General features: G+C 31.6%; 4 protein-coding genes across 6 annotated transcripts in view; 1 reads left to right on the top strand and 3 right to left on the bottom strand.

The window, feature by feature from the left end:
- Positions 1–2563, bottom strand: part of LOC130814793 (wall-associated receptor kinase-like 8) — an 18522-nt gene extending 15959 nt beyond the window's left edge. Inside the window, exon 1 of the mRNA XM_057681000.1 lies at positions 1531–2563. Within this exon, the coding sequence (XP_057536983.1) occupies positions 1531–2491 (961 nt within the window). The 5' untranslated portion in view covers positions 2492–2563. The remainder of the gene's footprint in view (positions 1–1530) is intronic.
- The window catches only part of LOC130814806 (oxysterol-binding protein-related protein 4B-like), a 988965-nt gene that overhangs the window by 864815 nt on the left and 101866 nt on the right, over positions 1–22284 (top strand). The window lies entirely within an intron of this gene.
- Positions 6245–7829, bottom strand: LOC130815648 (uncharacterized). The gene is made up of 3 exons (XM_057682138.1): positions 7428–7829; positions 7239–7385; positions 6245–7147 (listed from the first exon to the last, which is right to left on the bottom strand). Exons 1-3 carry the CDS (start codon positions 7827–7829, stop codon positions 6245–6247), a joined length of 1452 nt encoding a protein of 483 aa, XP_057538121.1.
- LOC130814817 (wall-associated receptor kinase-like 8) lies at positions 13635–17819 on the bottom strand. Of its 2 annotated transcripts, none has more exons than XM_057681038.1 (2): positions 16808–17819; positions 13635–14110 (listed from the first exon to the last, which is right to left on the bottom strand). In XM_057681038.1, the coding sequence occupies exons 1-2, from the start codon at positions 17658–17660 to the stop codon at positions 14100–14102; spliced, it is 864 nt and encodes a 287-aa protein (XP_057537021.1). In that variant the 5' UTR covers positions 17661–17819; the 3' UTR covers positions 13635–14099. The 2 variants fall into 2 exon arrangements, with proteins under 2 accessions (XP_057537021.1, XP_057537020.1); XM_057681037.1 differs by having other exon boundaries at positions 13635–14074.

Here is a 22284-nt window from a genome sequence, read left to right as displayed (position 1 = left end):
GTGGCAAGCAACCTCTAGGGTACTTTGTGATAAGAAGTTTCCAATTAGATTAAAAGGTAAATTTTATTGAATTGCGATTAGGCCTGCTTTATTGTATGGGATTAAATGTTCGGCTTGTAAAGATGATTTTTTAACCTAAGATGAAAGTGACTAAAATGCGAATGTTGAGGTAATGTACAACCACACAATGATGGATAGAATTAAGAATCAAGAGTTTAGAGAAAAGATAGGGGTTGCCCCTCTTTTCGTAAAGATGCATGAAAATAGATTAAGATGGTTTGGACATGTATAGAGAAAGACTATTGATGTTCCTATGAAAAGAATTGGAAGTATCATAGTAGAGGGTAAGAGAAGTCGAGGAAAACCTAGGAGCATGTGAGACGGACAAATCAAAAATGACTTACATGAGTTACATCTCTCTAAGAACTTGATTAGGAATAGGTTTAGTTGGAGATACCTTATTCGTGTTGTAGAATACAGATAATTTTCTCCTTCTGTTCTTGATCTTTGCCTATTTGTATATCAATCTTTTAATCACTTATTATTTAATTATCTATTTATTTTTGGTTTTGTTTATGCTAATGGTTCAATTTGTGTTAGATGCAAGCTTGTGGGTTCACTCAGTCTTACTCATTGCAGGATTCTATAAATCTGAAGGTCTTTTGCGAGCCGTAGGACTCTTTGGTCACATTATCCTTTTTGGGTAGGAGTTACAAATTTTAAGATATTAATGGTCTAAGTATTTACTTTGATAATTAAGTAGCATTCTTTTGAATGTAAGAATATGTTAAAACTTTTGTATATTTAAGAAAATTTGGAACTAGGTTGATATGTTAAAGGATATTTATAGTTTATATAATTTTATTAGATGTATTTTAAATTTAAATTACTAGTTTTAAACATTATTCTCGTTAATTAAAGTGTAAAACTCTATCGTTATCGCAATATGTACCAAAATTTTTTCAAATGGACAAAAGTAAGCTTGGACCCAGATCCGATACTATATATATGGATCTGGGTTGTGACAAAATTAAATTCGCGGATTCATATCCGAATCTAGGTCCTCCTTCATAAAATAGATCTAGATTTGGGTCCACTTGGACTCGATCCAAATTTGATCTATTGCAATCCCTAGGAAGAACAATAGAGGTAAACAAGTAAACAACCAAATAAACTTGAACCAAATTGAGTTTTATTCTCAACTAACATAAGTAGCTCACTTGTATTATACTATTTCTTCCGTTTGAATTAAGATTAAGGAGAAATGAAATATTTTTTCAAAAGTAAAATGCGGATATTTGACAATAACTGAACAAAGAAAATAAATTTTGTGAATAAAATTAAAAGAAAACTTAAATATATGAATAAGATCAAAAGAATGCAATAGGCCATTGTCCAAATATGCAAAAAAGTTAGACCCACTAAACCGACAAAATGATGATAATCGAGTAAAACAGAGTAAATGATATACTTATTTATTAGACATTACTATTAAAAAAAAATGGATAGAATTAATGTAAATAATCATACCTTGACATCCGAGAGGAAGATAAGGATTGCCTTGATAGAACTCTTCTTTACAACGACAAACATATCCACCAGCATCATCAACACTAGCAGCTTTCTTAACACAACTAGAATTACCATAACTTGGAGAATCCACAGCCAAATCTTCAATACTCCACTCTATTACAACTCGAGCAGGGTCACATAATCCTTGAAAATGCAGAAGATTTTTCCTCTTATTAGCAATCCATTTAGAATCAACCAAAACCGCTCTAGTACACGCATCCTCAACAATAGGCGTTTTCCCCATACTCGCAAGCTCCATACTATAATAATCAACCGAATTCGATATCGTAGTCTGACAGCAATCAACCCCATAACAATCAAATCCTGGCGCAGTAGAATTGGTAGTACACACTGCAGCACATCCAGCAATCGTTTGATTCCTCTTATCTCGTAAAATTATTCCTCCCCCACAACCATTTACTAACAAAACATTACCTTTTCGTGAGTAAAGAAAAGGACTTCCCCTCAAATTATCAGAATTCCCGATCAGCATTGATCGGGGATTTCCATCTCCTTGACAGACGCGATAACAAGGGACTACTGAAATTAGGTTCCTTTCCCCTTTTAGAGGGTCCCAATTTATTTGGATACCATCCATATTGACTGTGCCTGTTGTTATCTTCTTTAGTTTGAATGAGTCACTGCCGTTGTAACACTCGACATTGAACCAGGGATTGTGGTAGCAGTTAGGACCGATGCCGAATGGGTATGGAATGGTCACGTTTCCACAGTGATCCTTACACCCTGGTTTTGCTATTTGTGGCCCAGGATTTGCTGCTTTTGAGTATTGTAATAGTAATAGACATGTACTTATTAGATGGACTAAGAATGGCTTATGATGCATCATTTGTTTTGCTGCTTTTGAATGCTTTGTGTAATTGTTCATTGAATTCTTTACATTTGATGAATTATTATTCATTAGCTACTTAGGCAATTAGGTAGGATTATTTTTTAAGAGTCTTTAATTTAATATTATTCAAGCGACGACCTCGTCATATAGTAAACCATTTTGGCAGACATTCACCGCGTTTCATTTTGTAAATTCCTCATGATTCGTTAGAGTTTGTCAAATAATTGATTAAATATATGTCTTCAGTCATTTTTTTATAATTTTTATAAATTAAAAAAAATATTGTGGGGTCTTATAGGGTTGATAACAAGGGTGGTTTAGTGTTTATAGAATTTTTAAATGATCCTGACAATGGTTTAGTCTTGTCTCATACTAGAATCATATTAAACTCAAAATTTCAGTCAGAAAAATTTTGGGACCGTATTGAACTGTTTAAATCACCGGTTCAGACTGAATCACAGTTTAGTCTGGTCTGGTCTATAATTTTTTATTTTTATATTTTGTTTTAAATTAATATATGTGTTTATGTAAATATTTCGCACCTACAATCACTAAATATAATAATTTGAAAAGTTTATTGTATTCAAATATATATTATTATTATACAGAAGTGACTACATCTCGAAATATATAGGTAGCAACCTTTTTTTGTTTAAAATAATTATGGTTTTCGGTCATAGTTACGGTTTGTGGTCTGTTCTGAACTGAAAAATAAAAAATTGAAACCAGACCGTAAACCGTATCTTTTCGAAAAAAACAGACCAGACCGTTTAGACCGTAGATTAAACCAAATACTAAAATTACGATTTAGTCCGGTTTGGTTTGCCGTTAGACCAAACTTTGTTCAGCTCTACTGACAACTCAATTAATAATGAGAGGGGTACGTCACTTACAAGTTCAAAGAAAGTTGACTGCTAAAATTAATTCATCATCATCATACAATCTACTAATTCATAAACACTTTGTGACAAGTGTCACTTTATAATGCATTTCACAAATACATTGTGCCAAGTGACACACTTACAATGCAATTTTTAAGTCATTATTTTGAAATTCATCCTTTCATCTTCCCTAATACAATGTAAATTATCAATTAAGAGTTTTATTTGAAATTGTTGTAATTGTAATTGCAGTAAAATAATTAATAATGCAATAAACTCCACAAATTCACATTAATGTGAATATGAATTATTAATATTAATAATGTCTATTCTAATTACCCATAAATAATGTAAGATTAAGCTATTCAACTCATGCATGAAAAGCGTCTCACAAATTATTAAATGAGATGGTCTTATGCTGAAACCATCTCCATTGACCAGTTTCATGTATATTTAGTATATTAAAGTGATCACTAATAATTTCAAAGTGATCAATTACAAAAATAAACTAATTATAGCCCGTTTTATTGTTAGATGGTCTCATACAAGATGAGCTAAACATTTATCTCATCTCTTCATAATCCCTAATGCAATGCATTATAAAGTGGGAGTCTATTACAGAATGTGAAAAGTTTGAGAAATAAAGTTAGAGTAATACATTGGAAGTAACTCATGCAATCTTATTTTATCTTATAAATTCACAACAAAAGAGTCATCAAAGATACCCTTTTAGTATGTGTTACACAAAATAAAAAAAAACATGTAACAACATCATATGGTACGATTAGAGATTTTTCAACTATTACTACTTTTAATGATCATTAAGAACATTTGAGTTCATTAATTTCAGTACTTCTTTCTGAAATATAATTCTAGCATCCAGTTATGAGGAAATATTTAATTATAATATCTTTCAAGTATATCATTACGGTAACGTCATTAGCACTTTAAGTTTTATTATGTAGTATGATTACATTTATTACAAATTTGCTACTGCTTAATTAATAATTATTAAGCATATCTAAAATGTAGTAAAAGGTTAAATTTTTGTCAAAAATCCTACATGTTATGAACCCAAAAGCAAAAGCACCAACACTAACCGTGCATGACATGTGTATAATTCAAGTATAGAAATATGAGTACATTCTTGAGTTTATAAAGTTACATGCTCTATTCTTTTTTATAGTTGTGTGATAACTCATATAGTTTATAAAGTTACATGCTCTTAACTATTAGTTTGATTAGATGTTTAGTCTAGTTATAAAGGGTCAACAGTTATTGAGATTCTACTAAGATGATAGAATTTGAGAAAGGTCCTACGAAATCCAAATAAAAAGAGAAAAAGTAACCCAATTACAAGTCCGAGACAGGTTAATATTGAAATTAATTGATAATAGTAGGAGTTATTTTTTAAATTTATAAAGTGATATATTTTTTTCTCTTTCTCCAATGTGGCATTTTAATTAATGGAAAAATAATTTAGAATAATCCAATCTTTTTATGATTTTCCTGCAATAAGTCTACCTATTAATTAACTATCCTATTAATTAACTATGAATAATTTCAACTTTAGAGGGTATTTTCCTAGATTAAATCCGGTAACCTGATTACTTGCTATAGTAAGTTTTAATTTTTTTTTTAAAAAAAATATATTAAAATAAAATGTCGAAAAAAATGTTAAAAAATGTTGAAAAAAAATTTTGATTTCTTTTTATTATTTAGAATTTTTTATATAAATTTTTAAAATTTTTCTCTAATTTTACATTCATTTTCAGTATGATTTTTTGGTAATTACTTACTATAGCAGGTGATTGGGTTACCCAAGTTTACTATAGAAAAATACCATCTAAAGTTGGGATTATTCATGGTTAATCAATAGGTGGGATTATTGTTGAAAAATCCTGAAAATGTTAAATTATTCTAGATAATTTTTCCTTAATCAATTATGTTTTTTACGTGGACATGACATGTCAAGTAATAGTACGACATAGTCATGTGACATATAATTATCAGTCCACAAATTTTTATACCCACTTCTTAAATGTCGTTACATTTACATTGTGTCACTATCTTTTTCAATAAAATTACTACAATATGCCCGTCCACCCTATAAAATTGTCGTAACACTCTTCTTTCTATAAAAATCACTACATTTATACTCAAACTTTCTTGAATTCAATGTTTGGGAATAACAATTTTCACCACACAAATGACACTTTGAGGTAATTTCTAATGGAATCTTTTGTACATTTAAAATTAAAAAAAAATTAAAAAAGGGTCCAGTCGCACAAAATATGCGACTTAAACTGAGTTCCAGGCACACATTGTAAGCTTGTGCAACATTTTTTTTTTTGGAATAAGAATGTCATTGATTCCAAAACAAGCAACATTACCGACACCAACAGGCAAAACCTCAAACATAGCTACAAGCTCTAGAAAATAGACTTACACCATATAGAATGTAAGTATGGGTTATGGGGGTAGAGGTTAACGATACGAAGTTTGACTTCATTCTTCACATGCTTTAGCATTATTTGAGGAGAGACCATAAGAAGAAACTAAATACAATCATTCATGACTTTTCAAATCTGATAAATAAGACTATAGATTGAAGTAACAATCTCCTTTTTTTCAAACTTAGGAAGCTTCCATTTGCTTAGAGCAATAGATGCTAGTGAGGTGATTTTGAATGTTACACCAAGCTAAGAAAGGAGAAGGTTAATACATTGACTACTCAGTCTGCATTCAAAGAAAAGATGATTTGTTGACTCAGTGATCTTACAACAGATGAGGCAAACATCATCATCAATAATACTAGCAGCCTTTAACCTATCTCATGTTTTAAGTCTATTTAGTATAGCCATCCAATAGACAAATCGAGCTTTGGGAACCGATGGTCTATACCAAAATATTTTACTCCATGGCACAAGGGATTGAGAACTCAGTAGATCTTTATAGACAGAGTGAATGGTGTATGACCCATTCCCAACCAATTTCTGATCTTATCCAGCACCTTACAAAGCTTCTTAAGTGACCAACTGGCTGTGGGAGGGGGATTAAAAATCAGCCAGTTATCCCCTTTATTATAGACACCATGAACCCAACGTACCCACAGGGATTCTTGCGTACAATTGATATGCCAGACTACTTTTCCAACAGCAACCAAGTTCCAAAACTCAAGATGTATGATACCAAGGCCTCCCTCTTTCTTAAGCCTGCATAAAGACTCCCATTTAACATTTCCTGGCTTAGGATCATTACTATCATAGTGCCAAAGGAAAGCTCTACAAACCATGTTCACAGCCTTAATAAATTTTTTAAGAAGTATAAAAATTTGGCACCAATAAGTTGTGATTCTCATTAAAACTGAGTTAATCAATTGCAAGCGAGCAGCATAAGACAAGCTCTTCCCCTGCCAACCTTTGATTTTAGAAGTCATTTTTATCCACCAATTTTTCAAAATCAGTAGCAGTGAGATTTCTGGAATTAAGAGGCACACCAAGATATCGAAATGGAAGCTTCCCTTTAATGAGGCTAACATGATCCAAAATAAAAGACTGCTACCCATGAGAAATGCCAGCAAAAAATATATAGCATATTTGGAGGAGTTAGCATAGACACCAGAGGATTGAGCAAAGTGATCCAAACCTTCATATAAGATAGAGATAGAATTAACATTTCCTTTTGAGAAAAGCATCAAGTCATCAGCAAAGCTTAAATGAGTAAGCTTAAGAGGAGCACACCTAGGGTGAAACTTAAATGCTGGATCAAGGCTAGCACACTTAAGCATTCGAGACAAATATTCCATTACAATAACAAAAAGAAGGGGAAACATAAGATCTCCCTGCCTCAAAACCCCTTTTAGCCTTCAAACTTTCCATGGGTTTACCATTAAGGATCAAAGAGAAGGTAGAAGTCGAGATACAAGTGAATACAATTTTCACAAAGTGGCTAGGAAAACCAAGAGCAACAAGCATATCTTTGATGAAGAACCAGTCCATGGTGTCGTAAGTCTTCCTCAAATCCACCTTAATAAGGCAACTACGAGAACAACTCTTCCTTGAGTAATGACGAATGATATCCTGGCATAGAAGGATGCTATGAATGATACTTCAACCAGCTACAAAAGCACCCTGATTCTGACTTATAATATGCTTCAAAACAGGACTTAGTTTAGAACATATAAGCTTAGAAATACAATTATAAATTGTGTGGCAGCAGGCTATGGGTCTGAAGTTACCAAGAGTAGTAGGGCAAGAGGTTTTAGGCATTAGGGAAATAGTTGTACTATTCCATACCTTCAACATTTTCCTAGTGAGAAAGAATTCTTGAACTGCTAAGGTAATATCATCTCCAATGATTGGCCAAGCTAATTTGTAGACCTTGCTGTTATATCCATCCAAACTAGGAGCTTTATCATCAGGAATGCTCCAAATAGCTCCTTTAATATCATCCTTGCTAAAGTAATGATTCAAAGAGGATTGCATATAATCAGTTAGAGTGGGGCAAGAATTGATAATCTGCATAATTATGCGTTTTCTGCTGCTCATGTTACAACACAGCAAGTTAGAATAAAAGGAGATAAAAGCTTGTTGAATTTTGCATGGATCACTGACCAACTGACCATCAATATGAAGAATATTAATGGAATTACGAATACGTATATTTTTTATACTTTGATGAAAAACTTTAGTATTCTCATTCACATATTTCATCCACTGGATTTTAACAATTTGCTGAATGTAAGAGGCATAATCCTCTTTGGCTTGCTTGACTTTGATTGCATCATTCACTTAATTGGTTGCAAGGATAGGGTCTCTTGGATGTTGATGCAAGAGCTCCTGAGCATGAACCAACTGTCTTTCGGCTTCTCCAAGAATGACTTGAACAGGAGCCTTATGAAAGTTAGCTTTGAGGACTTTTTCAACAAGTTAAGCTTCATCTGAATCTGAAAACAACCATAACCAGCAACTTTTTTCTTCCAAACACGTTGAACAACAGGCAAAAAATTATCCTTAAGAGCCCAGAAGTTACAAAATTTGAATGAGGAAGACCTTTGGGGCTGTTTAAAGAATTGGACAACCATGGGTGAATAATCAAAATTCCCTTCAGGCAGGAACAAAGCTTCAACCCCTGGATAATTTTCTTCCCAAGCTTCATTACATAAGACTTGATTAATTTTACTGAGAACACGATGGTCACCACTTTGCTTATTAGTCTAAATATAGAACCTCCTTGAGAATTTCATATCATAAATATGGCACAATTGTAAAAATGATCAAAGAGGGGCAATTTCATGTAAACGAACCACTTGTCCCACCCTTTCATTAAGGTTAGCAAGACAATTGAAGTCACCTAATACAATCCAAGGCATGGAACGATTTGTAGCTTCATCCTTCAACTGCTTAAAGAGATCACTTCTTTGATTTCTATCATAAAAGCCATATACAAAGGTACACAAGAAGCTAGCTATAACACCCTTGAATTTCGAGTTACAAATTATACTATATTATATTGTATAATAATTCTACCGAAATTTCGGCAGAGTTCCGTTTGGAAAATGGACTGCCTAAAACATTAATTTAAGACCGACATCCAAAATATAAACTTGTTTCAACAAATCAATCATTCCATATTCCAAACTTTCAACTCCACATAGCTCAGTCGCCAACGCATTTCCTAACTCATAATTTCAGGCGTGTTATTCCACGATTATTATAAGAATAATCACTAAGGAAAACTATCTAACCAAAATCTAAATCATAACTTAAGTTAAACTATTACAACCTAACCGAAAAGATTTGATGCAGATTAATATTTACACCTTTAAGTTTTAAAATACTAATTACACATAAAACTAAGGCGGAAAGAAATATTATAACTATATACACAAAATGAGTGGACGTAACTCTTTGCCCGTATCCCGACTCCATCCTTCAGGCACCTGCATATAACGACATGTAATATTAGTCAAATAGACTGAGCTAGATTCCATACTCTGGATCTGAACATATGTGTAGATAAGACACATTAAATATATCCTACAAACCATCTACTTTTTCAAACACAATACTATAAAAATAATATTTTATAAAAAAATCACTTTTCCTTCATTTTATGTTTTCATAAATTAGACACTGTTCATTTTTCTTTACTAAATCATTTTCTTTCAAAATCTTAAAATCACCAGTCAAATCTATGGAATGGAACGAACTTTATTTCCATTGGGCTAGCTAGGCCCTCCGGATAAGTATTAGACAAAGATCCCTAGTGTGCACACCCCACAAACGGCCACACCGTAGCAGAAGATCTATATCCAAGGTACTGATCAACGTACCCCCAACTATTATGTAGCGTCAAGATAATCCCGACGAGGTTCGAAATTCCTTGAGATACCACAAAGGTAATCCCAACCATTTTAAGATATCAAATAATCTATAACTTTTTTATAATTATTCTATGATTTCAAGGTTCGAAAAATCACTTTCTATATTAAGAAAAGAATCTCCTTGTGCTTAAACCAATCTCAGCTAAAGAGAAAAAATACATACCTTTTGTACTCTTTTCTTGTAACTATTAAAGATTCGAGTAAGAAATCTAACCTTTTAAATTACAGCAAACCAACTAGCATAATCAATACGACTCCTCAATGAAATCGGTATCTACAATATAAACATGTATGTGTTTAATAATCGATGGTGGATTTGACTTGACTAGCTAATGAACTTTGTTTAATTTTATTTTATTTATTATTTTTTTTATGAAATATCAACTTTTTATTTGAATTTAATACTCCCTCCTATTTAGCTTAGGAGTCCCATTTGACTTTTCATGGATTTTAAAGAGAGCCAAAATGAGACCCTAAGGGTAGGAAAGAGAATGGTATTATGGGTTTTTAATGTAAGGATTAAGGAATTAATGATTCCCACCAATTTCAAGCAATTTGTAGCCCAATTTAAAAGCTGATTTTTTGGCACCAAAAGTCTAAATTTTTTTTTTTTTCAGTACAAGGCCAAAATTACATCGATCATTTAATTAAGTCCGTAATTACATAATTAAGTCCTACGTTTACAATAATTTTTGAAAATTACATATAAATTTCTCAAGATTACTAAAGAAAATTAAATACATCAGTTACAGTATCTCAGATAGCCTTCTCAATTCTTCAACAGCTTCGGTGTAGTTGCAATCGTTACTGATCATGTGAGTGCGAATTTTTTTTGCGATCGTTGACTTCAGATTTTCCAAATTACCAAAAATGACGCATTAATAATTTCTTTAAAAGACACCAAATTGTAAACAACCAAATTTTCAAATTGAAAAAATTTATCACATTACCCAAATTTATTTGAAACCCCAAATTAAAATGTCCAAAACTAAGGAAATCAGAAGGAAATCAGAAACTGCCGCCAGTGCAAGAAAATAAAATTGGTGTCTGACGCCATTTATTCAACAAAAATTTCAAAGCACACAGCAAAATGAAAATGGGAGTGACATAAATTCAGATTAATGGCTATGCAGGGGGGATTGATCAAGGGACTATGCAAGTCAATGACAATGTTGACGTTGGAAATGTAGAATTATCAGAAAACAGCAATAACCAATTTCAACAGGAGAAACAGAAATCAGCATATGAACAACAAAACAGCAACCATCACATTTTTTGGGACACACAGTAAAGCAACAACAGCACAGAAAAGCAGCCAACACAACCTTAACCAACACAGCAACATATTTCAAATGTAAATTCCTTTTGACTTTGGACATATTTTTGGGATCTTTAACATGGGATGTTTCAGATGAAAACAACAAAAATTTTATGTTGTTTTCAATGAAACATTTGTATTCAAATATTCATTAATGAAAAAAATGGTTGTTTTAGTACTCTCAGGTAAACTTATTTATTTTTTTGAAATCGTTGAGAGGAAAATCGAACATCTTTGTGCTTAAAACGTTGGAAAACAATCCAAATCCCGTTTGTTCGATTTTATGGTGGCTAAAAAATGCTCTCACTTACAGATCACAGAGCAATGAAATAAAATGCATACAAAAACGTTTAAATTAAAAATTATCATCAGTCAAAATCAATATGCACCAACACGAACAGAAACTCACTTGAGAAAGGACCAAGCTTATCATTCCAATCTTCTTCTTCACAATCAGTATTCGAAAAAACAGCATCAATGGAAGAATATTCACGATTAGGATACATATCAGGCTCAGGTGTGTAAATAGGTTCACCTTCAGAGTCAAGTTCTCTTCCCCACTTAGGATCAGTTTCAACAGAAGTTGAGTCATCATAGTAATCAAAAGACTCTTCCTCAAACGATTTCAGTCCAGATCTAGGGTTTCCATCATCGAACCCCTTAAACTCTATCTTAGAAGGCGATTTGTAAAGGGATTTGGGGATTCTCAGAAGTAAAGAAGTACGCGAGTTAGGGTTTTTCATGGGTGAGTTGATTGTCGAGTTAGGGTTCTTCAGGGGTGAGGTTAATGGCTGATGAGGGTTATTCAGGGGGATTTAAAAGGCGAACTAAAGTTTGCCATGAGAAGAACACGAAAGAATTAAGGAAGATGGTGAAGCATCAACCCAGATCTAGGGTTATCATAGAACAACACGAAAGAAATTAAGGAAGAAGGTGAAGCTTCAACTCAGAATTAGGATTCTTAAACGGGTAGAATACGAAAACAGCAAGGGGAATAGGGATGGGTAGGGTTTTAGGGTTAAAAAGGGAGGGAGTGTTTAATGGGTGGGTATGTTAATGAGGATTTAGATATGTTGATTAATTAAAAGGGAGGAAAATTAGTATAAGTAATGGAGGGTATAATTGAAAATAGGATAAAGCTACTAAGGGCATAAAAGTTAAAAATCCATACCAAAAATAGAAATGGGACAATTAAGGTGACTTGACCATAAAAGAAAATAGGACACATAAGCTGAATAGGAGGGAGTATAACTTATTAGTATAACTAATCTAATTAAACCACCAATATATTTCATAACCAAATTAATACTCACCATATCAAAATACTCCCTTAGTTTATTAATCAATACTAAAATTCCTAATTTAATTTTGAAATATCAACATAAACTTAAAATGAGGATAACTTCTTCCATGCAGATCCAAATCATGCATTTCTTGAGCCTATCTTGAGTAACATTTCGATACGAATAACTTTTCTGAAATAACATTTTTGGAAAAACTTCCCAGAAACCGGTTAAATTGCTATTTTTTGAAACTGCCAGAAATTCTTATGAATTTCTTCTACATAATACTTCAAGATAAATGGTAGAAAATTAATAATCAAGGTTACGAATTTGGGGTGTTACCCTAGCCCTCATAAGAGGTTTGACATGAGTATGAATCATCTGGCTACTATATGACAGAATGTTTACTTGAAAACAGCTAGGCTTCCAACCTACTAAGAGACGACCACCTCTATGCCAATGCAAGACAGATTACTAGTGAGGCACCAACTAAAATATATTTTTTTAATGTGAAGTATTTATTATTTTTAAGTACTTTATTTTTTTAATTAATTAATTAATGATTAGTTTTTATAATTATGTGTTTTTAATTTGTTTATTAGTGATTAGTTATTTTGTTATTTTATTTTTAAATTACGTAGTAAGATAGCGGTTAATATGATAGAGGCAATGGTTTCTTTTGGATTTTATTGTCTGACAACAGCTTTAGGCCTACATTTCTTAGAGGCGACCCTTATGAGAGGAGTTTTACCGAGTGTGTCTATCGTGCTAGGTAAAAGCATACGGTTAAAGAGAGTCTGGGTTAGAGGGCTCGCACCTTGGAGCAGGTGCATACTCATATGGATTACTCAAAGGAGAAGTTACTCAAACACAACTAAAATTCTACAAGATAAACCAGATACAAAACCAAAATGGAGTATAAATTGTCAAGAAACCAACTCAATCAAAAACTTAAGCTGATAGTAGAGGCCCTATGATATGTTATATATTCTAACATGCTCCCTCACACGAGAGCCCTTTGGGCTAGAAGTATGGGTGCAATACAGACCCTCCTCATATTTGGTGTTGAATATTCCACTTAAATGAGGGGTGTTTGAGATTCGAACTCGTAACCTCTTATCACATTGACTCCGATGCCATATCAAGGAACCAAATCAACCAAAAAGACTTAAACTAATGTTTAAGACCCCAGGATATGTTGTATACTCTAACATAAATGTCATGAATAATTATAAATAATTGCATATATCATTATTTTTCTCTTTTAGTTTTTTTATTTATTTTAATAGCTTAAGAAATAAGGGAATGTCTTTTATTTTAATGATGTAGAATACAGAACACATCCCACAAAGGTTTGATTTATTAAGAGGAATAGTTGATATAAACAATTTTAAAAGGTTTTGTTTGATGTAGCAACGATGGAACACTCAAGAGTGCTCACACATAATGGCTGTTTAACTCAATAACACAAAATACATCATAACATAATGCATGTAGCAAGGAACACACACTACATGTGAATAAAATTACACATGCTTAAACTCATAAACTAATAAACAGGCTTAAGAAACATAGTCCAAGCTAATTATTCTTTAAGCTAAAATTGAAAAAAGGATATGTTTGAACATCCTTCTGTATATCTATGGATGTCGAACTATCAGTACAGACACGTGCGACCCTTCACGTGCTACCATTACATGCGTGTGCCACTTTGCGTTTCTCAATGGATTTGCACGTCCTTGTGTGTGGATGAACTCTCAGACAAACGTGCTTTTGGACCATCTGCCAATAAGTATGATTTCCCATGTTAATTAAGACCTTCAGAAATAAATAAATAAATAAATAGATAAATAAATTGATGAATGAATTAATGCAGTAATTGATTGTCGTGCTAAAAAATTTTGAAGATTTTTAATTGTGATTCAAGAAGATGAAGGGTCCTTTTATATATAGGACAATACATGAGAAAGAGAAAACAACAAACTGGAAAAAAATTAAACTACTACAAACTCTAATGCTATAGCCTGTATATAATGGATACAGCAAGATAAAACCAACTACGTTTCTCAAAGATACTAAATTTCGGGTTTTGAAAGTCTAATATATAAGTCTAAAGTATAATAATAAGTTAAGTACAAAAAATTCTAATTAATTAACGAATAACATTTGTACAAATTTTTCAGTAAAATTAAGTTCAACCTAATAAAAAAAAAACTCTTTTCGTTCCTTAAATTTGTTCCCACAAATAATATTGAAAACGATGTTATATTAGAGTTCAAATGATGTGTTTTAAACTCCAATATCACCAAGATCGAGTGTATGAAGTCTTGTGATGAACAAATTACACTTTCAATGAAAACGATGTTTGTAGGAGAAAATAATGCAATAAAAACGACACACTAATTTAACGAGGTTCACCCAATTAAGGCTACGTCCTTCGGTGTATAGATTCTCACTTATATTATCACAAAGGAGAATTACAATAGAGAAGAGTTTAGACTATGTGTTTAGGCTCGGGCTAATTTTGTGGATGTGTTTGATGAGCATATGAGATCTCTATTTGTAAAGGTGATTACATTAATGAGTATTGCATACTTAATACAAGGGATTAACTCCATAATAAATAGCTCCAAAGAACACTAAGAGTCAAAAACTTAATCCAATGCTCAATCAAGGCAATGCTTCATTATTTGGATGTCTCGTACAAGAACCTTCACCCTTTAGTCTTCTCATTAACTATCATTCATCACCTTTAATTACCATCATAATATGCATGTTTAAGTGCCTCCATCAACACACCATTTACTTCATACATTGATCACCAACTTAAATACCATTATTAACACACAAATTAATCCACCAACTTAGCTATACATTATGTGACTAGCTTAAACACCCAAAAGATTCCACTTCTATGCACTCATACTAATGCATAGTCTTGAATGGTGCACTCAAGTCACCAATAACTCTATAAATATTTATGTATGTTAAGAAAAATGAAATCATGTAATAAATAGTAAATATATTATTATATTGAATAATACTCCCTCCTAGACCTGGGAAAATTTGATCCGACCCGAAAATGAACCCGGGACCCGACCCGACAAAACCCGAACCCGACCGACCCGAAAACGACTTAATCCGAAACATGACCGACCCGATAATTACCCGACCGGAAACCGACCCGTTTTTACCGATTTAATATCAATTTTTAGAGTAATTTCAATGTTAGAATTCATTTCAAATAACATTTTAGTTTTCAAAGTATCTCAACATATTGAGTATATCACTTGAACCCTAAAACTCATCAATAGATCTCAAAAAACACGTATTTAACGTCTTTTTAGCCATCGTAATTATTTTTCTTTAAAAACAGGACGTTATAATCATCTTAATTGAATACATATATCTTGTTAAATCAGTCAAATGAGTTTTTAATTCTTCTACATTTCAGTAAGCAAATCAATATAATTTATACGAACGTTTCGCACGTTTGAATGAGCTTTTCAAAAAACGAATGTCGCTACCCTAAATTATAAAACGCGTATCTTATAAGACGAAATAAGTACTTAGTTAGTTGTATATCTTTCCAACATGAAAATTGTGAAGATAATTTTAACGTCATTTTTATCTAACGTTACAATTATAATAAACAAAATAACTTTTATAAAGCGCGTATCTTACAAGTCTTTCAAAATAAGTATTAATTCCCCTATTTTTCTTGCACTTAAATGAACCTGACATACCAACTATTTTTTGAAAATCGTACATGTAATTTCTCTAATGATTTTTTTTAGACATTTTAATGATTTTTTTTATGTTGAATTAGTCGATTGGATATTCTAATGTTTTATGGTAACCCGTTGGATCAATTCGAACCTACCCGAAACCCAGAGTGATCCGACCTGAAACTGACCTGATCCGAAACTGACCCGACTCGAAAATGACCCGACCGAAATTGATCCGACCCAAAACCCGACCGACCAACCGTTTTCCCAGGTCTACTCCCTCTTATTCACTTTACATGTGTCATTTTGCTTTTTTAACACTATTCATCAATCACTTTTATTAGGTGCTCTGTTATAAATTTAAGGATAAGTTAAAACATAGTCAAGTGAATCTTGTTTGATTCGTCTTATTGTAAACATTATTAATATCAACTTTTGATAATTTTTTACTCAAACGCAATTAGAAATATATAACATTGAAAACATGCATCAACAAATATGTCAAAATTAAATAGGACATTTAAAGTGAATAGGATAAAAGTAAATTAAAATTGATGGAGAAAAAGCAGAAAACATAAGCATCAAAAAAACATTAAAATAATTTAAATAGAAAAAATATATATTAGTACCACCAAACCTATTAAAAATATTTTAATAAAATTAGTAGAAAATATACGGTATCTAAAAATAATATAAAAATATTAAAATGTTAAAAACTTGTTTAAAATTAAGTAGCTAGGTTTAGTATTTAAGTAAAAAAATTGTAATCAACAATCTGTATCCATACCTCGACAACCATAAGGAAGATAAGGATTGCCTAAAGATTTATTTTTGCAACGACAAACATAACCTCCCGCATCATCAGCACTTGGACTTTTACTAACACAAGAAGCGTCCGCATAACTAGCTGTCTTAACTGGCAAATCTTTGACACTCCATTCCAACACAACATAAGCTGGATCACACAAACCTTGAAAATGCATTAGATTTTTTTTCTTGTTACGTATAAAACTAGCATCCACTAAAACTGCTCTCGTACATTCATCACCAATAGTACGTTTACTACCAATACTACTAACTTCTAAAGAGTAAAAATCAATCGAAGATGAGATTGTTGTTTGGCAACAATTAATGCCATAACAATCTACACCTATAGTAGACGTGTTAGTGTTACAAACTGCTGCGCATCCGCCCAGCGGTTTGTTGTTTTTGTCACGTATAATTACGTCACTTCCACATGAGTTTACTAATAAAACATTACGTTTTCTAGAGAATAAAAATGGACTTCCTTTTAAATTATCGGAATTTGAAAACACTTGAGTTTGTGGGTTTCCGTCTCCCCCACAAATGCGACTACATGGAACGATTGATACCAAAGTGCGTTCCCCATTGACCGGGTCCAAAGTTATTTTGGACCCGAAAATTCCAAGTTTTTTTAACTTGAATGAATTTTCGAGACATTCGACTTCAAACCAAGGGTTTTGTGAGCATATAGGACCAATGCCGAAAGGATAAGGAATGCTAATGTTTCCGCAAGTTTCCTTGCACCCTGGTAAAGCAATGGGTGAGGCAGCTACTGAGATTTGTGACACTGACAGACATGCCAATGCCAATACTAGAAATAGATGGTTGTGACACATTTGTTTCTGCTGTTATTGTGTACGTAATTGTGTTGTTTATGTGTGTAGTTTGGTGGATGAAAATAAGATTGCAAATCCATGGCTAGATTTATAGGAAGTACTGAGTAGCCAGCTGTTTTATTTTTAGGAATATAGTATTGACTGACCAGTGACAACGACAAGTAGCCAATTTGTCAATTAAGTAACTTAAATGGATAAATCATGATATACTATTGAGTTTCTTCGAAATTCACCATATATCACACAAAATATTTTAATTCACCATATACTATTGAGTTTTCGTCCGTTAGCACAGAATACCATTAATGACAACTGCTGTTAGTGTGCCGTTTATGATAAATTATTAATTCACCATATACCATTAATTTTTTTTTTCGTCAAATTTGAATCAATTTTGTAATATTTTTATTAAAAACTATCCTTAAAAAAATTAGAATATAAATTTTATTTATTTACATTAATGATTTAAACAAAAAATTAGAGATACGATTAAATTTCTAAAGATTTATAAAGTATATAACTCAAATTTAGAGTGAATTTAAGGTGAATATATACCCAGTTGGCCATATTAGTACGTAATAATGAATTTGAATGCATACTTATGTGGGTAGGTGTGGATATAAAAATTCTGCGTACAATAAATACTGGGTGGATGGTGAATATAAAAATTTTAGGTGGGTATGAATATAGAAGAGAACGTACTACATCTATCCATTAATTTTGCAATCCCTAACCCTACGTGTAAGAAGACTAAATTATAAGAATGAAACTTCCATAACAAGGGTACAATTAAATTGACCACGAGTCTGACCTAGAGATATCATCAACAAAATATTTTGAATTATAATTATTTAAACATATTTGGTTTGAAGCCGAAGGATACGATTTAATTTAAAATTTTTTTATCTCATTAAAAAACTCCCAAATAAAAAAGGAAACTAGAGATATTGGAAAGAAAGAGTAAAAACAAACTAAATTCTTCCTAAATTCAAAGAAAAATACTTTATAAACCCATATACAGCTTTTGCAATGTAATTTATGTTTTTTAATAAATAATATGATTTCACTTATACAATAAAAAGTTTAAGTATATAGTGGCAATTTTATGTTTGGTGTATACTCTATGCGTTAAATGTCACGTACTATTAAAATTTAACATGAAAAACGTTATATGTTTGAATTTCATATTACATATGATTGGGGCAAAAAGCACTACATAAAATTCAAAACAACCGCAACATATAAATTTTTTCCATTTGCTATCAAATTACTATTGCCACGATGGATATTCTAATAACAAGATTAATACAGTTTGTTTGCTCTGTAATTTGTACACACACACACACACATATATATATATATATATATATATATATATATATATATATATATATATATATATATATATATATATATATATATATATATATTATTTTTTTACCTTCAAGTATCTGTTTAAAAGTTCAGTGAAGTTGGTTCCTTTAAAAAATCAAACAAAGAATAATGATAGAAAAAATAGAAAAAACAATTTTTTACTCCCCTTAAGCATATTCAGTACGGTATGGCACATGAGCATAATAATAATTAGATCTAATTGCCGCACTTTGGATTAGCTGACAAATGACAAGTAGCCAACTTGTCAATATACAATGCTTATTAGTTATTACTCCTATATTTTATTGATTGATGATTAAGAACAGGTTTTTGTGTAGCGCTTAAGTATTTGGAATAATATGTGTTTAAGACATTTAATTTAGTTTAATGTCAGACATAGGATTAGATAAAAAAAAAAAAAAAAAAAAAAAAAAAAAAGTAGAAGCGAACTAGTCAATAATATATTGCTTGTCAATAAAGTACTTATTATATAGACATATATTACTTGCATTGATTAAATTATAGTTCTACTTAATTATTTATGAATTGTACTTAATAAGTACTGTATTAGGTTATAGCATTAGCTTTTACTAAAAAAACGTATAGCATTAGCTTAATACATTATATTTTCTTGTCGCCCATAAGAATAGCTAACAAGTGACAAATGACAAGTAGCCAACTTGTCAATATAAAACTTATATAATATTCATTATATCCTTTTTATTTGCATTAGTTTTTATTTCAGTAGACCTACTATTTTTATTTTATTTCTCATCCACAAATTGTTATCAACCAATTTTAATAACTTATTTCTATCATTTATTTATTGTTTTATCTTATTTTTCAATTTGATATATCATATCATTAAATTTTATCGAAAATATAACTGATGTATTCTAAAAAATAATAGAGGGAATATTGGCATGAATCAAGAACTCTGTTTATGTATCAAGTTGTAGAGGTGGTTTGATTGCCTCTTTATTCTCTTGGATGTTTTATTTCTTAAGAATTGGTTTATTGAGTAGTTGTATGGTTAACATGTTTGAGAAATATAAATTTTCTTTAAAGTGCAAATTTGCACAAAGTGCATGAATTTCTTAATCAAGTGGAAAGTGGGGGTAAATTTGAATTTCTTGTGTTAAATGTAACTTTTTGTGTATAAGCAAATAAGAAAAAACTATTTCTCGAAATTTCACAAAGAAAATTTTTTTAAGGAAGTAGGAATTACCGTTAAGGTCTCGTTTGAATTGATGTTGATATACTGGTTTCTTTCTTTATGCGTGGCATTAACAATCTGCTTCGTTATGTTATGAGCTGTATAGTTTTATTCTTTTTCAATAAAAGTTTGTTACAATGTATAAAGAAGTTTTACACCTATCTTATAAATAGGTATTATATATATAGTTGTGCATTAATAATTACAAGATTCCGAGGAAAGATTGAAAAAAATGAGATTATTTATCTACTTAATTCCAAATATAAGATTGGGGAAAACTTATGTCCCAAAATAAGCTTCCGTATATCCCATCCTAGCTTCGGGTAGAGTCGCTGTTAGTAACAGCGAAAGTGAAAAAACAAAAAAAAATTAAAAGCCCAAAGTCGCTGTTAGTAACAGCGACCTAAAAAAAATAAAAAATTAAAGGCCCAAAGTCGATGTTACTAACCGCGACTAAAAAAAAATTTTTTTTTTATTTTTATTTTTAATTTAAGTCGCTGTTAGTAGTAACCTTAACATTAAATTTTGGATTTAACTTGACTATGAGTAGTATTTTGGATCTGAAATACAATGATAGCAAGAGACAAGACACTTTAAGAGATAATTGTCAACACTGATCAGTATGATGTATAAGCAGAGTACTTGTAAGTATAAAATAAGGAAATTCAAAGCCAATAAAGATTGTAGGAGTTATGAACCATAGAAGCTCCTTAATTTAGACCTTTAATACCTAAAGAGAAGGAAATTGACATTGCTACTCCTAAAAAATGTACTTTAAAACCCCCCAAAAGGCCTCAATCAGGTTGACAGGATAAAAAAAGAAAACGGGAAGGATAAAGAAAATGTAGGGCAAGGCAGTGCGATGAGCGCTAGAGAGGATGGTGGCTATCAGAGCTAGAAGCAATCAACAGAGTACAGTCAGGGGAAGGGAAGATTGGTAGAGGTATCGGTGTATGTAATTGTTACAAAGATTCAACAACTATAATTGGCCATGGCCACAAGTCTAAGTGTCAGATTCGGATAGAAAAAAAAAAGAAACCTATACTCTTTTTTTTATTACTACTAACAGCGACTTAAATTAAAAAAAAAAAAAAATTTTTTTTTTTAGGCTTTTAATTTTTTTTTTAGGTCGCTGTTTTTTAGGTCGCTGTTACTAACAGCGACTTTGGGCTTTTAATTTTTTTTTTTCACTTTCGCTGTTACTAATAGCGACTCTACCCGAAGCTAGGATTGGATGTACGGAAGCTTATTTTGGGACATAAGTTTTCCCCAATCTTATATTTGGAATTAAGTAGATAAATAATCTCTTTTTTTTCAAATTTTCGATTCCAAGAGGGTTTTTACTTTTCTCTCCCTAAACCTTCTTCACTCTACTTTTCTTGGTAGTGTTTGTTCATTCTCAATAATACTCCAATGGCTAACAATGGAGGTTCTAAAATGGTATCAGCCTAATCTTGATCCTCTCTTCTAAATCTTGTTTTGTTGTTTTTTTTTTTCTTCGTTTGCTTCCGCCATTTTTTCTGCACTCCTAAACCTTTTTTTTATTTTTCCGAAACCCTATTTTTCCAAATCAAAACAATGCCTACTGATCTTGATCTTACACATAATCCTTCTAGCATATATTATTTGCATCCTTCTGATCATGCTGGTTTTAAACATGTATCTATTCTTTTTGATGGTACTGGATACACCAATTGGAAACATTTAATGGTCATTAATGATACTCTACCACAACCTTCTTCTTCTTCTTCTCCTGATCACAAAGCTTGGATTTGTTGCAACAATATGTTGATCAGATGGCTAATTGCCTCTATGGACCGTTTAACCGCAAAGAGTATCATGTATTGTAGTACTGCTCAAGAAATTTGGTGTGATCTTGAAGATCGTTTTGGATAGGTGTCAATGGCACTACTCTATTCTCTCCAAGAAGAACTCACTAATAAGAATCAACAAACTGATCAACACATTGCTAATTATTTCACAAAAATGAAGACTTTGGGATGAACTTGATCACCTTAGTGGATGTGTACGTGG

The sequence above is a fragment of the Amaranthus tricolor genome, chromosome 6 (genome assembly GCF_026212465.1).
Source record: "Amaranthus tricolor cultivar Red isolate AtriRed21 chromosome 6, ASM2621246v1, whole genome shotgun sequence".
Taxonomy (NCBI): Eukaryota; Viridiplantae; Streptophyta; class Magnoliopsida; order Caryophyllales; family Amaranthaceae; genus Amaranthus; species Amaranthus tricolor.
This window is presented reverse-complemented; position numbering and strand designations above follow the sequence as displayed.

Coding starts and splice junctions, on each gene's coding strand:
- LOC130814817 (XM_057681037.1), bottom strand. CDS start 17,660: ATGTGTCACAACCATCTATTTCTAGTATTGGCATTGGCATGTCTGTCA. Junction 14,075..16,807: donor TCTTCCTTATGGTTGTCGAG/GTATGGATACAG, acceptor ACTTATTGGCAG/ATGGTCCAAAAGCACGTTTG.
- LOC130815648 (XM_057682138.1), bottom strand. CDS start 7,829: ATGCAGATTATCAATTCTTGCCCCACTCTAACTGATTATATGCAATCC. Junction 7,386..7,427: donor GTCAGAATCAGGGTGCTTTT/GTAGCTGGTTGA, acceptor CTTCTATGCCAG/GATATCATTCGTCATTACTC. Junction 7,148..7,238: donor CTAGCCACTTTGTGAAAATT/GTATTCACTTGT, acceptor GTTTTGAGGCAG/GGAGATCTTATGTTTCCCCT.